Genomic DNA, 17,525 nt, shown 5'->3' on the forward strand with positions numbered 1-17,525 from the left:
TAAATAATTCATTGTCAGCTACGTGGCTGCCTACAGGTCCTAGTGCGGAGAAATCAGCCTTGCTCGTCATTCTTGCAGTGTGCACTCTGGCAGCGGCTCCTGAGAGAGAGAAAGAGAGAGAGAGAGACAGAGAGAAAGATTGCACCGATCCAAGGAAGCTGCAGAGCACCCACGCCCACCGAGGATACACAGGACTGCCCTTACTCCCCCTCCTCCCTCCATTCCTCCCTCTCCCACCCATCCCCTCTTTCTCATGCTCAACTCTGCGCTCAGCATAATCAGAACTGCTGGGGTTGTAGTCAGGCTGTCCATCGCCTCTCAAACAAGCCACTTGCCACTGAGGAGAAACTTCAAGAAGCTCATCCACACAGCTTTTCATTTTCCTCCTGCTGAAGGATGCTGGAGCTCGGACAGAGATGGACGAGGCTGATCTGCTTGTCTCTTCTGTGTCTGTGTCTCTGCCTGCCGAGGGAATCAGACGCCAGGAGAGCCCCCAAGATACCCCGCTGTCCTGCGACCTGCTCCTGCACCAAAGACAGTGCCTTCTGTGTGGATACCAAGGCTATCCCCAAGAGCTTCCCCCCTGGAATTATCTCCCTGTGAGTCCAACTTTTGTGTGTGTGTGTTTTCTTACAAAAGCATCTTTTCATAACCTGTATGAACTGTGAGCAATATGCAGGCTGGTACAGACGGCTACATCACTGATGTCACCCTACATTATGTAATGATGCATGAATCCCTACTTGTCTTTTAATTACCTGAAAGTGAACATAGGTATTGCATTAACAGAGAGATGTTTACCAGACAGCATAAAAATAACAATGTCCATTTATTGTACCATATGCTGAACTTAGTTTAGGGGACACAGCAGTAAAATCCTGTCGAGCTCCAGGGAGAAATACCAACAATAGATTTCCTATCTCACTGCAGGAGACCTGCTTCTCCTCTGAGAGATCTAATCTTGAAGAGACTTCAGACATACGCCCAATAAATGGAGCACATGTAATGAAAAAGAAATCTTAACACTTGATAGGGGAAGGTTGTGTTTTGAGAAGAAGGTTACAGGGTGCCCCCCTTTCATGAGATATTGACATATCGCCCGTGGATTGAATATTAAGTCAAGGGAATTCCAGAGCACAGGCTGGTGGAGGTGCCCTCGTTTTAGAATAGAGAAGAAGTGAAGAAAGAGCTTGTGTGTCCTAGTTTTGAAAAGATTTAGCCCTACTTGATATTTCAACTGCATGTGAGAGAAGAAATAACAAAACAGTCAACGTTGTGAACAAGAAATCTTCCACACGTGGGTGATGATAACTGATGTTTTTTTGTCTGAACAGGACGATGGTGAATGCAGCCTTTACCACGATCCCAGAGGGAGCTTTCTCCCACCTTCACCTACTGCAGTTCCTGTGAGCGTGACTTTTTAAACACCGTAAACTCTTAATTCAGTATTTCTCTCACCAGTGATTAAAAATACAGTCACAACACTTATTGTCACACGTATGCTTTCTCGCAGTATGATATCGTAGCACACGCAGACCGCTTTTGTTTTGCAGTGACAATGAAAGTGACTTCAGCTACTAGAAATGAATGGTTATTGAAAGCAGTGGTGACATAGCAGTAAAGTGGCTCTGTATCAGTGTCATTGCCAATCACTGACAGTTCTGCTCTGCCAGACAAAGGGCCGTTTATCTACTCAGATGCAATCATGAGTGTGTGGTCACGTCCGTGTGTGTGTGTGTGTGTGCGTGTGCGTGTGCGTGTGTGTGTAGGTCTGCGTGTGTTTTGTGTAAATTCCAAATTCATCTATGTGTTTACATAAGATTAGCTTTATAAACTGTGAATGTTTTATGTGATAGCAACTGTATTAACTTCTATCTATTATGACTTGATAATTACTGCCTCCTTTTTGCAGGCTCTTAAACTCCAACACATTCACCATGATTGCTGATGATGCCTTTGCTGGTCTGTCTCACCTGCAGTACCTGTAAGTGTCTCACTTAAAAGTGTGAACTTCAAAGATGAGTTTGGCCAGTCACTGTGTTTTTTTTTTTTTAAATATTGATCAAATGTATACTACTGTACATGTACTGACAAAAACCTGTTGCTCAGGAACAGTTTTAAAGTGAGTCTATGTAACATTTGAAAAAAGAAATAGCACCTACTTACTATTAAAAATGGGAAGTTAAATTCTTAAGCTGTAGGTAGGCCTGTAACAACTATTACATAATTGTCTAATTGCAATTTTATTTTAATTTTTTACAAAATCGCTGTTTCTTTGTTTAACCGCAATAAATGCTAACATTAGCTAAGGTCCTAAGGGGTATGTATGACTGTTGATGGTAGTTGTCAGTTTCATGTTCATTTAAGAAAAAATACAATGTTTTATGATAATAAGGCGGCTTGGTTTCGTTATAGGCTGTGTCACTATTATCTGGGTCACATAACAGTGACATAACCAAAAGATGTATCCTGGGATTCATTCAAAACATTAATTTGTTTGAAAAACTGAAAGAGACAGTTATATTGTTAATCACAATTATTTCTTTGACAATTAATTGTACAGTAACATTTGGAATTGTTACAGCTCTAGCTGTAGACCTTACTTGGTCTGGTAGGACCAGTAGGTTATAGCGGATAATGTTAGCAAAAATTCTAATAAATACTGCTGTGTAATGTGTCAGCTCTATATGCTTTACTTCTACTAGAGTGACATCATGCTTTGCATTTAGCACTATGCTGTAATTGTTAAGCAAAAGTTGCTATAACTTTCTGTAATGCAATGTTTTTTTGCGCTGCTTTCTTTTCTGTCATGCATTGTTTACTTTTGTGAATGAATAATTGCAGTAGGTGGGTTTATTTTTGTCTGCAAAGTGAATAGAATTAACCTTACAGGCTGCACTGTAATATTTCAGAATTGGACTCAGTACTCACTGCAGTATGGCAAAGAATGCCAAAAGTAAAACTGACAATAAATCCTTCTACGACAGCTAGCACATAGCCTCTGTAGTGTGATAAAGCTGAATATGCCATTCTGTGAATTGATAGGCTTTAGAAAGTAGTTAGCTGATGGCTTAGAGCACGCAGCTCTCCGTCCTGGCCATGCCTCAGGCTGCTTGCTGTGTGGCTTTGGCGGCAGGCCAGCCATCAGGCCTCTCTGCATCACTACCAATACCATCGCTACCTGCTGTGAATGCTAATAAAGCCACACTTTTATATCCAGCCACCTCCAAAGAGTCTGCACATGCTGTTTGTCCCCGACTATCAATAGACAAAACGTAGACCGGACGGGATCGAATGACGCTGACACACAGACCTTTGTAATACTCTCTGCACTCAGTGGCTATATTATTGTCACATGAATTTCAAAGGCATGGAATTAGCTTTTACCATAAGTCATTCTGTTTACTTTTTACTTTTTCTTTGCAGTCATTCCACTGATTGTACCACCATTCATTTGTTGTCAACCCAGACTCATTTCTCAAAACAGATAAGCCGTAACCTTTTGATTATAAATCCACCAGATGCAGACTGTGCTATTACTGACATAATTGCTGCTTACGGTCACACTCCTATTGTCCTCTGCACTGACAACACACAACTTCCTCCGCGAGCAAGCACGACATCCTATAATACTGTGGCTGAATTCCAGAGGTTGTCATCACTGTGTGACACGTATGTACGGTATATGTGAGTGGTTTGTTCTCTCCTCAGGTTCATTGAGAACAATGACATCCAGGCTCTCTCAAAGTATACCCTCAGAGGGCTCAAATCCCTGACTCATCTGTAAGTATTTTGTTGCGCTAATAAGATGGAGAAACCCTGTCTAAACATTTGTCACTTTGCACAATAGATTCAAATACATTTAAAAACCAGAACATTTGAAAAAGACTCCAAAAGAGCAGGGATTTATTTAGCAATTACATACTATATAAGCAAGACATAATGATAACTGTCATGTTTTTTTTTTTTTTTTTTAAATCAGATCTCTCTCAAACAACAACTTGCAGCAGCTGCCAAGAGATCTCTTCAAACATCTAGACATCCTCACAGATTTGTAAGTGTGCCTTCACTAAAATAAAAACAGGGTTTGACAACCTGAGAGCTTTGACCTTACAATCTGTCGCTACACAACACTGGTTTGCTGGTGCTCCCTGAGGGTTTTAGTGGACTACCACACTCGTCGGCACAATTGTCTGGATCGAGTCTGTGGTTTGTATCTGAGTCAAACCATACTGCTGCACAAAAACACTTGTGTCTGTTTTCTTCCTTCCTTCCTGTTAGGTTTGGAAGATTTCGTGTTTGAGGATTTGGGATATAAACTGACTCTCTTCCCCCATCTGTTACTCAGAGACCTGCGGGGGAACTCCTTCCGCTGCGACTGTAAAATCAAATGGCTGGTGGACTGGATGGAGAAGACCAACACTTCTGTTCCTGCTATCTACTGTGCCAGCCCCTTCGAATTCCAGGGACGCAGAATCCACGACCTCGCACCTCGAGACTTCAACTGCATCAGCGCAGGTTTCACCTTCTCTCTTTCGAACATTGTTGGTGGTGACTTCTTGTTTTGCTTGTATAAGTATTGTAATTCTGCGTTGTCTTCCCATAGATTTCGCTGTTTATGAAACCTTCCCTTTCCACTCTGTGTCAGTGGAGTCCTTTGAGTTCAATGAGGATCAGTTTGTGGTCTTTGCTCAGCCTGATTCAGGGTTCTGCACCTTGTATGTATGGGATCATGTGGAGATGGTCTTCAGGATGTTTCATAACATTACCTGTAAGTTGCTGGCTATGAAAGCATAAATATTATACCAATTTATGTTTAAAGATCCCCTATTATATTCCTTTTCAGCATCATATTCATACTCTTAGGGTCTATTAGAATAGGTTTATAGCTTTGATGTTCAAAAGAACACATTATGTTTCTCATACAGCCCATTGCTGCAGCTCTTGGCCCACCTTCTCGAAAAGCCCAGTCTGCTTTGATTGGTTAGCTGGCCCACTCTGTCGTGATTGGTCACTGGACGGGCTGTGCTTGCTCAGGCAGCACCTATGAGCCGCACATTTGAAAAACTGGGCTGGCATTCTAAATCATTAATTGAGGAAATTCAAACAGGAATGTGGGCGAGGTGTTTCTGGCAGTTGAGAGAAAGTGCTGTCTGTAGGAGAGAAAGCTCCATTTGGGGTGAAATGTTGTTTTTTTGTACTTTATACATATATAACATACACAAAAAAACTATATAACACACTTAAAGACAGGAAAATCCCAAAAAGCATAATAGGGGCTCTTAATAAAAACGTGTTTATGCTTCTGTGTATGTCTGTTGCAGCCCGCTCTGCTGTGTACTGCAAACCAGTGGTGATAAGCAACAGTCTTTACATGGTTGTTGCTCAACTTTTTGGTGGATCTCATATCTACAAGTAAGGCATGCAATATAATCTTTGCAAACAGCTGCAAACCTGTTGGAATTTCTTATCTAACTCTCGGCAAGAAAGCAAATAAGCATATTTTCCAGAAATATTATTTTTTTGTGGAAAGCTTTAGGAATACTATGCCAACCTTTTTGTTACCACAGGTGGGAAGAAGACCCGCAGCGCTTTGTAAAGATCCAAGACATTGACACCACTCGCGTGAGGAAGCCCAACTTCGTGGACACCTTCCAGCTGGATGAAGAGTGGTACTTCGTAGTAGCAGACAGCTCAAAGGCAGGTTCCACCAGCATTTATCGCTGGAACAGCAATGGTTTCTACACCCACCAGTCCCTCCATCCCTGGCACCGGGACACCCATGTGGAGTTCGTTGATGTTGGGGGAAAGCCTCACCTCATCCTCTCCAGCGCCTCTCAGCCGCCCGTGGTTTACCAGTGGAACCGAGGCCAGAAGCAGTTTGCATTCTTCTCCCAAATCACTGAGCTAGCGGATGTGCAGATGGTTAAGCACTTCTGGGTGAGGAAGGTTCTTTACCTTTGCCTCACGCGCTTCATAGGTGACTCCAAGATCCTCCGCTGGGAAGGGCAGCGTTTCGTGGAGATCCAGACTCTTCCGTCGCGGGGCTCCATGGCAGTGTATCCTTTCACAGTAGGCCTCCGTCAGTACCTCATTCTCGGAAGTGATTTCTCCTTCTCCAGAGTATACCTGTGGGATGACCTCACTCAGCGCTTTCAGCCCTTCCAGGAGCTTAACATGAGGGCCCCGCGAGCGTTCAGCTTGGTATCTGTCGACAACAAGGACATGTTGCTGGCTGCCAGCTTCAAAGGCAACACCCTGGCCTACCAGCACCTGGTGGTGGATCTCAGTGCTAAGTAGACATGCTAAAAGAGCGAAAAGGAGGCTGGTCTAAGCATTCATCAACATGTGCCAAATAAATGAAAGACTGCAAAATGTTCAAGCCATGTAACTAAAGGTCTGCTGTTTCACCTGATGTTTTAAGCGAGGCAACTAATTAAATGATTCATCTATTTTTATGCACTGTCCCTTAACATCTGAATGAAATAATGTGATAATACACAGCATCGGTAACATGTCAACATAAGTGTCATGTCATTGGCGCATACTGCTTCTGTTCTGCCAACCATATGTTTAGGCCAATTCTTTTTCAAAAGTACTATATTGTATACTGCACTTTAATAATGTGAAAATGATGTGCATGTGCATCGACTGAATTATTCACTGGATGAGACTGGATATTGTAACTGACTGTAAAACTATGAAGGTTTCGTAAGTTTCACAGTGTAGTCTATTTGTGTAGCATTTTGCATGACATGGTAAGAAATGATATTATGTAAAACAAGCAATACTCACCATTTAAATAGCCTACTTTGAAATCCTTGATTATGTTTATCTTTATATATAAGATACCTTCAAATTTGTTTTGGATTTAATGTTCATTCTGCAATAATTGACTTGGGATCAGAGAGGCATGAGCAAATAAGTGAGGGGCCCCAAAATTAACTGAAAATGTGAACCTATTGCTCTTCAGAATTACATTTTTTAAATATGATCCTTAAACTTTGTTATACTTCCCAAATCCCCCAACAGTGGGATGTTTTGGGGACGAGGGTAATGAGCGAAATTGAAATTGAAAGATTGGGGGCACTATAGCAATCTTGGTGATTATAACTAACCAATTTGAGGGGTGTTGGGGAGCAATAACAAGATCAGAGAATGCATATTTAAGTTATAAAAAAGTTCTAATAATTTCCTATGTTTTTGTGTACTTATAGTCACAAACTGTATTTAATTGTTGCTGTGTCCATTTGCACATGGAAGGGTGGGTGGCAAGTGGGTATGATTAAATCCAATTTAAGTCCCCTTAAAGGTCCTGTGTCCTGTGTTATGTGGTTAGAATTGCTTTTTAAAAACCACAATAACCCCAAAACACAACTACTGCAGCCACGGGTATTTCTCTTGCATTGCAGTACAAATATGTTCTGAAGAATTGGTAGCACATATCAGTCTGTATAATTTGCTGTTAAATGTGGATAATGTTGCATGAGGCCCTTTGAGATGTAGACTAACAGCTAATAACAAAAATAATGAATTTACGCATTTGAACATTCTCACATTTAAAGCGGTTTGTTTGTAGTCGTCACTGACATCATCAGAAAAACTGGACGTAAATCAAATTAAAAAAATACTTAAACCAAGCATGTATCCTGGGAAGAAAATATAAAATATGTTGCAGGGATGCTCATAAAGCGCAAACTGCGTGTTCGTAACGTAGAGGTTCGTAGGGCGCTTGCTTTGTTGTTCAGGGTGTCTGCGTGGGTGGAGTTAAAGCATTTGATTTTTGAGCACATATCACCGCTTTTTCGCACGGTTCTGAACTCTAAAACTCGCGCGACCATATGTTGTTGTTGTTGTTGATATATGAAACGTTAGCTCGTGCTAGCCAAATGTTAATGCATCATGCTGGAGTGAGGGCTTTGCTTTGATAGCTGGCAGCGGCATGCAAACCACTGCTTAGACTTTTCCCTCGACAGACGATATTGTATCTTACATGACGTTAACGCTACAGTGATATTTGTTTCCCGGAAAGAGTGAGAGCAAGTGGTGCTAACCTAACGTAGCTAGATAGCTAGCTCACGTCAACGTTGTCTATGTAGCGTTACGCTAGCTAACGTTTAGCGTGGGTTGTCTGTTTAGCATAACGAGCAAGTCGGTAAACAGGTTAAGCTAAAGTTTAGACTTCGGTATTGTAAATGTCTAACGCCACAGAAATGACCCTACCGCCCGAATGGGACGACGACGAGCGGATGAATGTTATGTTCTCGGACTTCAATGAGAACCGAGATGTCAACACGACGGACTGGGACAGTAAGATGGACTTCTGGACGGCTCTGATTCTCAAAGGCTGCAGGGACCGAGGCATCGTGTGTGTCAGTCTGCAGGAGCTGAACAAGACTTTTAGGAGGAAAGAAAAATCACCGCTGGGCTTGGCGACTGTCATCCAGTCCATGGCCAGGTAACGTCTTTTTGTTTGTGTCAGCTCTGTCACTGATGTCTCTGAGTCATTCTGGTCGCTAACGTTACATCGCTGGTATTATAACTTGTGCCAGATGTGGGAAGATCCAGAGGGAGTCAGAGTTTGCTGCCAATGTGGACTGTGGCTGGCTGTCCTGGGGTGTTGGCCTGCTGTTGGTAAAGCCTCTGAAATGGACCTTCTCCACTCTTCTGGGAAGCAGCCAGGTGCCTTTGGAGGAGTCTTTTGTTGTCATTGAACTAGTGAAGGTTTGTTTAACTCAGTGTTTCCTGATGTGATTTTAGAAGCACTACAATACAATATTATCATGATACGTGAGACCCCCTGATTTTTGCATTTTAAATATACTTATTGCAGTAATATGCTGTGCATTACATTTATTAGAAGTTCCCTTATATTAATCATCCTTCAGTTTTTGCAACAGATGTACAGTACAACACTACACAGTCATCTAAATAAAATATGGTATGCATCTGAATAAAACTGAATCATGTAAACTAGTGTGTGGAGTACTGTACCGCCACGTGTGCGTTGATCGCATTTCAACTTGCAACAATGCTGAGTGGTTTCTCTTTCCCACAACTCTGGTATTTCAGTCAGACAATAAATGTTATGGCTAGATATAAAGCTAAGTAATGTTTTGTTTTCCAGGAGAAAGCAGCGGAATTACTCAAGGTGTACCGGGGCAGTGAATTTGCGAGCCGCTCCATCGTGTCATTTCAAGATCTGTGCATTCTCTCCTCTGAGGTCTGTGCTGATGAGAGCACCCTGTGCATGGCTCTGCTGCAGCTGCAGAGGGACAAGCAAGTGACGGTCTCGTTGCACGACGGCGAGAAGGTAAACAAACCGCTTATTCAAACTCTCTACCGAGCTGATGTGTGGTGAGCGTCTGGCTACACACTGGTGGTGGTAGAGAGTAGTCTTCCCCCCCAAAGCACTTTGAATCTCTATGATAAAGCGCTATATAAATCTAATTTATTATTATTATTATTATTATTATTATCAAAAGAGGAAATTTTTGCAAGTTATCTTTCAGTAGGCATGTCCCGATCAGCTTTTTTGGCCCCCAATCCCCATCCAATTTTTTAAATATTGAATATCTGCCAAGTCCCGATCCGATAATTTAACTTTTAGCATTTTGGTAAAACTCTCACAAAATCCACTTGTACTTATTATGGTGTAGAACTTACTGACGTAAATGATTGAAGTAAGGTGATCGGAGTGACTGACGATCCTCGATCGGTTAAAAATGCCCGTATCGGCTCCGAATCCGATCAGGACATCCCTATCTTTAAGCATGTTCAGAGATAGTTTGTCCTATGAATGCTTGCGTTAATGTTTTATGTTTCAACTGTCTTCATGTGTCTTTCTTTACAGGTTGTCAAGTTTTGTCAAGCTGGGCAAGCTCAAGTTTCCCTCGTCAGCGACGTGGATTTGGGGATTTACCAGCTGCAGCGCAGTGAGAAGCTTCTGGAGGAGCGGGTGGAGAAACTTGGCCTTGAGGCTGACAAGTAAGACAACTTGACATTAACCAGGATGACATTACCAGAGGATGTCTTTGTCATGACAACTTGACATAATGTCATCCTGTTTAATGTCAAGTTGTCTTAATAAGGACACTCCAAAGAAATTTAATTTCAAGTTGTCATGACAACTTCTGGTAATGTCACTTTGATTAATGTCAAGTTGTCATAATCAAGACAACCCAAACAATGTCAACTTGTCATGACAAAAACCGACTGACACTTAATGACAGAAGTCATAAACGTTTATGACTTGTTTATAACGTTTATGACAGTGTCATGTCATAGTTATGACAGTGTCATGTCACAATTATGTCAATACCTTCAAGTAAAGTGTTACACTGTTATTTAAGATGTATGTGATTTTCAACTTTCTCCCATTGTAAAATAACTAGTACTATGTGTGCAACTCGATGCTTCAGCCATCTTTTTTTACAGGTATTGGACTAATAGGCAGAAGGACTGCATTGCATTTTAATGGTTCTGAAAGTCAGAATGTCTTGTCTAATTGCAGGTGCAGAGAGGAAGCAAGGGTTCTGCTCCGGGAAGGGAAGAAATCACAGGTACTTGTACATTTAACAGAAACCCCCCTCATCCCCCCATATATTTTATTGTGCACAACCAAATGTCATAGCACTGGGTTCGTTGGTAATATTCACTGTCTAACCCACAGGCACTGAGGTGTTTAAGAGGGCGCAAAAGGGTGGAAAAGAGAGCCGACAGCTTGTTTGCCAAACTGGAGTCCATCAGAGGAATCCTGGACAGAATTGCCCAGTCACAGACTGATAAGACGGTGAGAGGCAGAATGGACATCAACGCTCTTTCTTTGTGTAGTTAGCAGAGTTTGTTGCCAGTAATGTTAGTGTGTGCCGAACATGTTTTGTAGGTTATTCAAGCCTATCAGGCCGGGGTGTCAGCCCTGAGACTCTCCCTTAAGGATGTGACTGTGGAACGTGCCGAGAGCCTCGTGGATCAAATCCAGGAGGTACAGTAGCTGTTGATTTTAAAGACAATTCATTGTATGTTTTATTCCTTCAACTGAATCTTCCATTTAAACATCTTAATGTATCTTTTATATGATTTAACCAGTTATGTGACACTCAAGACGAGGTGAACCAAACTATATCCAGTGGCGTGAACAGCGCAGGTATGACATACTGTTAGTGCCACGTCTTTGATACATTGTATATGTGAATATCAAGGAGGTCTAAGTTTGTCATGTTTTTTTTTTTTGTAGATGCAGACTTAGATGAGTTGGAGGAGGAACTGAAATCTTTGTTGGACGAGTCAAAGCCGGATTCCGTCTCCGGTTTGCCTGAAGTTCCAACAAAAGGTCTGCGACCCTCTGGGGAGCCGGGCCTCCCTGGTACTGACCTGCTCAGTTCTCTGCCTGCGGTACCTTACACACCCCTGAATATTACCGCTGAGCAGCTGGAGGAAGAATTAAATCAGCTAACGCTTACAGATTCAGGTGGGCACTTTCAGATTTCTCTCTCTCTCTCTCTCTCTCCCTCTCTCTCTCTCTCTCTCTCTCTCTCTCTCTCTGTTGGACTGTAATGTACAAGTTGGGAAGTAACACACAGTCATCACTCTGTCCAGGCTTTCAAAAGGAGAAAAGGACGTCGCCTGCCAAGAGAGTAGAATCGGCACAGTGATGGCACAAGCAAAACATGGCAAGTTTGAAGCTCGGCATCCACATATCAAACTGTATCACTAAAACATTTTCTGTGAGCCAGAGTTCATAGAAGTAAAATAAAGTACTAAGGAACTACATTTTAGCAATTGCTAAATCATCATATTGTAAGAGTTATAAAATCAATATCAGGATGAAAACAAGGCACTTTCCTTCAATAATGAAAATTAAAAATGGCTTTACTTTGGAGGCATGCCAAAAAGGATTTTAAAAAATATATATTTTTTTCTTTTGTAAATTAAAGCGTACCTCTCGCCAAAATGCAACCTAGGTCTTTTTTGTGAATGTACCCAAGTCAAACGTTCGTCATATTTAGGACGGAATCGCCACTTTTAAGATTCACCGTATTCTCATTTTTCGGTCAAATGGCCTTTTGAATGGGAGAGCTAGGGGCACTTTTATGCTAGCCTCAAAATAGCTATTTTAAAAACACTAAGAAGTCTCGACACAACATGAAACTTTGCTCCAAGTATCACCAGGTGCTCCACACTTTAACGAAATCGTTGACAACATTGTTTGTGTACCCAGAGTTTACTAAAAAGAGAGGTTTTAAACAACTCACCGTAGCTCTTGTTGTGTCCGGCCGCTACCACCTCGGCAGTCAAAACAAGTCGATATAAAAACAAGTAGGCACAGATTTAGTACATCCCTTGTCCACCGGTTTAGTTAAGGTGTGGAGCCCCTGGTGATACTTGGAACAAAGTTTCATGTTGTGTCGAGCCTTCTTAGTGTTTTAAAAATAGCTATTTTGAGGCTAGCATGAAAGGGCCCCTAGCACTCCCATTTAAAAAGCCATTTTACTGAAAAACAAGAATACGGTAACTCTTAAAAGTTGCTCTTCCGTCCTAAATATGCTTTTAAACAAAAGTTTGACTCTGGTACATTCACAAAAAGACCCTAGGTTCCATTTTGGCGAGAGTTACGCTTTAACAGGCTTTTCAACTTGAAAGCTTTTAGATCTACTCTGCCATCCAGATCTGAAGGATCTCTCGGCGAAAGTGAACATTTTAGCATTTTAAGATATGCTCTTTGGTATGCCGCCACTAGGAATGCTTTTCATTTTTGTGGTATGTTTTGGACGAGAGTGTAAACACGTATATTTGTTGTTTGTAGTGTGTGTTTATTGATGTCCCTCATTGACAGTCCTGTAAAGTGTATTAAGTGGCCTTTTGAACTGTAAATGTGAAACTGAAAGTAAAGTGAATATTATGCCAAAATGATTGAATCAATACATATATTTAGTCTCACTGCAACTTCCTGTGATGACTGAGAGGCCTACCTAAAGTGAGTTTAACCAAATATGTTTCTCAAAATAAAATTTATTTTAATCACTTATCTGTAGTGGTATTAATATGTCAGTGTCGGACCTGAAATGAAGGCTATTTTAATATTGGTTTATTCCAGGGACGACGCGACACCTCGGGGAGACTTGTGGGGTCTGTGTCATTTTTAACCTACCAAGGAGATTCATATAGATGTACCAGAGACTGTAGGCACCTGTTAGCTTGAGATACCCCTATGGATACATTGGTTTCAGGCGCTAAAGTCACTTCGTCACGTACAATAATCCATTTCATATATGGGAGACCTAATAATAGTATAATAAAAGTGTTGTGCTTTGATCTACCAAACACTAAAGCACTTTTGGGGGTCTTCTCTCTAGTTTATAGGCAGCTAGGCTTAGAAAACAATAATCCTGATAGGAAACCTGGACTAAGCAAAAGTGACTTGTTTTTGTATGCTTGCATTATGATACAGAAAACATTAAAATACACAAACACACAATACACAAACACACACACGCGCAGACACCCCTCTTTTAATAATTAGTTACTATCTATGGTTGAAAAAAATGGTAACATGGTTAAATAGAAGAAAACATTTGAAACTTTTTGAATATACTTGATAAAAGAAACATTTCTTTATTTTATAAAGCAGTGCCAATGCACGTTTTACTTAAAGGTCCCATGGCATGAAAATTTCACTTTGAGTTTTTTTTTTTTTTAACACTAATATGAGTTCCCCGAGCCTGCCTATGGTCCCCCAGTGGCTAGAAATGGCAATAGGTGGAAACCGAGCCCTTTTCTCTGCCTTTGAGAAAATGAAAGCTCAGATGGGCCGATCTGGAATCTTCCCTTTATGACGTCATAAGGGGAAAGGTTACTTCCCCTTTCTCTGCTTTGCCCGCCCAGAGAATTTGGCCCACCCATGAAAAAGAGAGAGACATCATGCCTTGCAAACAAGCAAAGTGGCAGTTGGTCAAGGCCACACCCCCACCATCCACCATTTTGGCAAAAGAGACTTCAGATACAGTATTAGGGGACCACTAACTGTACATACACACCGCCGCCGACTTGAGCGTCTAAAGATACCGGAAGTCATTCATTTTCAATGGAAGCTGGCTTCTCTCAGCTGCAAGGAGTGTCAAATCTGTCGGCGTCGCGTTTTGGGCGTCAATCAGAAAGTTGAACTTTGGTCAACTTTATGGTAATGAGCTATGACGCGGTTCAGCGGCAAGCAGCGGCAAACGGCAGCAACCAATCGGAATATAGATGTCCTTCTCGCTGGCTGATTCTGGAGAAACATACGATGTAAACTTTTGTTCCTACCAAGACATTAGTTCCATGAAAATGGAGTGAAATCTCATAATCGCCGTTGCTGGGTTCCCCTATCATTTATGATGTGACGTTGTTTGCGTATAGGGACCAGTTAACGTTACCTACCGTCACATGGTCTCTAAACAGTCCGCTCACGGTGAAGTCCTGCACGGGTCAACAGCTGGCTGCTCGCTCTGCCTGCATTCTGCTGCGGTTCAGCGGCTAACGAGCGAGCTAACTGCTAACGGACACCGCTGTGACCAACAAACAATACAAATTCTGTCCATATATATGTAATTTATAAAAGGTTTCTAGTGTCAGTGTATTGGCCGTGCAGTGGCTGCTTGTGTTTTGTCTTCAATTGTGTGTTGAACATGATCGAAGAACGCTGCCACGTCAGGTCGGCCAGAGCTTCTTTGTAGCTCAAGTCGGCGGCGGTGTGTACGTACAGTAAGGTCTATATAAAAGCATCCAAAGAGCACCATGTCATGGGACATTTAAGTACATACCATGATTTGACCACCAGGGGTCACTGTTATTCATACTGATATTTAGACTCAACCAGATAATGAACTGCTTGTTAAATAGAGCCAAAGTAGCTTTACTGATCGTTTTGAGCACAGCCTCTTTATGCTTTTTAAATATAATTTACAACAAGTAGCCTTTAAAGTCTGGTTACACATGTAATAAAGCCAATAGGGTAAAGAACAACAAAAACAAACAAAAAAACAGCTCTGCTTTTGTATTGTGTCAATCTTTGTGCACAATATTGACCTAAGACTGTTGATTTGATAATATCTTGATAATATGAAAATATCTAAAAATATTTTATTGGAAGTAATATAAAAACATATTAGGAAACATACTTACATACTTACAACAAACAGTAGTGGAAGAAACAGAGATCCAGATCGCTATGCCAGATTTAGGTTAAAAGGATATGTAGGATATTTGAGAGGCAGAGACCATTAACATGCAATCTGCTGCAGATTACTGAATACTGTAATAGAAATGTGCTTTGAATTAATGAAGGTAAGTAGCTCTGATTTATTGATGCCTGCCATAAATCCACACCAGGGATGATGTTATATCAAAATCCTTATTTCAAGATATGCAAAGTATTCATATCAATTGTCCTTTTCCTTTAAACTTCTTTAGTACTTCTTTAGCAATTCTAATAATATGTTTAAGGTAGGTTTAATGGATCTGGAGAGTCTGTCAGTCTGTGTGTGACAGACCTTAATTCTTCAGTTTTTTCCAAAGACATTATTATCAATGGGCATTTCAACAGCTTCTAGTTTATTTTCAGTTCAGGAAAAGAAATCCACTGATTCAATGACGTATCACTCTGAAGTAACCTGATGTGCATGTCCTATTTTCCATAACTGTAACTTCCATCACTCAGCTTTTACTGTGATTCGTGGACACCTAGTGGCCATCTAGCTGAAGTACATACACATCTGTAGAAACAGATGCCATGCTGTTCCTACAGATGTATATCGATGAGATTGGTGTCCCTTTTCAGTAACAGAGAGATCTTCACCATAATGTAATTAATATGATACTGAATGTCAGTGGTTTAGACCAGAGACCTTCAACAGGGGGTTTGGGATCCCTAGGGGGTCCTTAGAGTTACTGCAGGGGTCCAACCAAATTATAATTAATTTTTTTCTTCAAAAACTAAAAAGTCTTAACATGAATCCAATATATTATTAGCAAATATAAATCAACCTATTTGTGAAAAAACACATTAATGATAGGCTTACTGGCCTATAGGTAAGGTAGTCACTAAAGTAGCCACCCACAGATACAGTTCATCCTAAAGATCACATGTATGTTTAACATTACAACATGATTGATAAAATCAGTCAATTATTTTAATAGCTTAGTATTTTATGCACTAAAAAGGTATGTATAAAGGCTTTAGGCTGCCCACACGCTATTGTAGGCCCAGTTTAATATGCAACTTCATGGTTTTCCCTACCTTTATAAAGTTTGGGTGCAGCACCCGAGCCCTTTTGGGCACCACCTAAGCTGAATGAATGTAACTAGAAGACTTTTCTCACATTTAATGATTGTAGTCGGTCCCCAGTGGACATCTTTAGCCACTTTGAGTGTTATCTATTATCTGCTCTTGCTTTTCCAATGTTTTAGACAAATATGGTAATAATAATGTTTGTTTTTTTTTATTGAAAAACGTTAACATTTTCTTGAGGGAGGAAACTCCTATACCCCCCGTCAAATCCGTGCACCTAAGTCTTCCACAAACCTAGGGAAACCACTGAACTCTATTTTAAACAATATACTGTATGTAGAGGGGCAGCCTCTAGCTCACCCAGTAGAGTGCATGCGCCCCACGTAGCTTGAGTCTTTTGCAGCGGCCCGGGTTCGAATCCGACCTGCGGCCCTTTGCTGCATGTTATCCCCTCTCTCTCTCCCCACCTTCCTGTCTATCCACTATCTAATAAAGGGAAAAGCCCCAAAAAAATAATCTTAAAAAAAAAAAATTTCTTTTTTAAGATTATTTTTTGGGGCTTTTCCCTATGATCCGTCTCTCTATGTCAAGGGGTCCTTGGCTTAAAGGTCCCATGGCGTGAAATCCCCCCCCCCACCCTCCCTCTCTCCTCCTCAATAGCTACAGACACAGAAATGGCACATACTAAGGAAAGCTCATTGTGGGACTGGCTCTAGTGGCTGTAATTCTGCACCAAGGCTTAATTTCGGGAAATAGACTTCAGATACAGTATTAGGGGACAACTAAGGTCTATATAAAATCATCCAAAGAGCACCATGTCATGGGACCTTTAACAATTTTTGGAAAACCCTAGTTTAGACAGATAATCCTTAGCATAGGTCACTTTCCTCCTCCTCGATCAGGAGGAATCAGCTCTGAAGTGCGCTTTAACAAGACACTATACTTCCTACTCATCCAGTGGACCTGATCAGGGATTTGGCTTGTACATAAAATATTGTTACTGTTCTCACGTCTTGGTATCAGTAATTACACTATTAGTGTGGCTAGGTTAGCTCAGTTGGTAGAGCAGGTGCACATATACATATAGAGGTTTACTCCTTGATGCAGTGGCCGTGGGTTCAACTCTGACCTGCAGCCCTTTGCTGCATGTCATTCCCCCTCTCTCTCTCCTTTCATGTCTTCAGCTTTCCTGTGAAATTAAAAGCCTAAAAATAATCTTTAAAAAAAAAAAGTAATTACACTATTAGTTACAGGGCACGAG

The 17,525-nt window shown here is 41.2% G+C and overlaps 2 protein-coding genes across 2 annotated transcripts; both read left to right on the plus strand.

Moving 5' to 3' along the window:
• Positions 1-396: 396 nt before the first annotated feature.
• Positions 397-6,422, plus strand: lgi3 (leucine-rich repeat LGI family, member 3). Its single transcript, XM_028577589.1, has 9 exons — positions 397-599; positions 1,335-1,406; positions 1,913-1,984; positions 3,712-3,783; positions 3,983-4,054; positions 4,349-4,518; positions 4,607-4,771; positions 5,325-5,415; positions 5,571-6,422. The coding sequence occupies exons 1-9, from the start codon at positions 397-399 to the stop codon at positions 6,298-6,300; spliced, it is 1,647 nt and encodes a 548-aa protein (XP_028433390.1). The 3' UTR covers positions 6,301-6,422.
• Positions 6,423-7,721: 1,299 nt separating this feature from the next.
• On the plus strand, positions 7,722-11,958 carry chmp7 (charged multivesicular body protein 7). Its single transcript, XM_028577590.1, has 10 exons — positions 7,722-8,458; positions 8,553-8,724; positions 9,128-9,313; positions 9,854-9,987; positions 10,514-10,562; positions 10,673-10,792; positions 10,886-10,984; positions 11,089-11,146; positions 11,237-11,470; positions 11,599-11,958. Exons 1-10 carry the CDS (start codon positions 8,196-8,198, stop codon positions 11,652-11,654), a joined length of 1,371 nt encoding a protein of 456 aa, XP_028433391.1. The 5' UTR covers positions 7,722-8,195; the 3' UTR covers positions 11,655-11,958.
• Positions 11,959-17,525: the final 5,567 nt, after the last annotated feature.

Source organism: Perca flavescens, chromosome 5, assembly GCF_004354835.1.
Source record: "Perca flavescens isolate YP-PL-M2 chromosome 5, PFLA_1.0, whole genome shotgun sequence".
In the NCBI taxonomy this organism is placed as follows: Eukaryota; Metazoa; Chordata; class Actinopteri; order Perciformes; family Percidae; genus Perca; species Perca flavescens.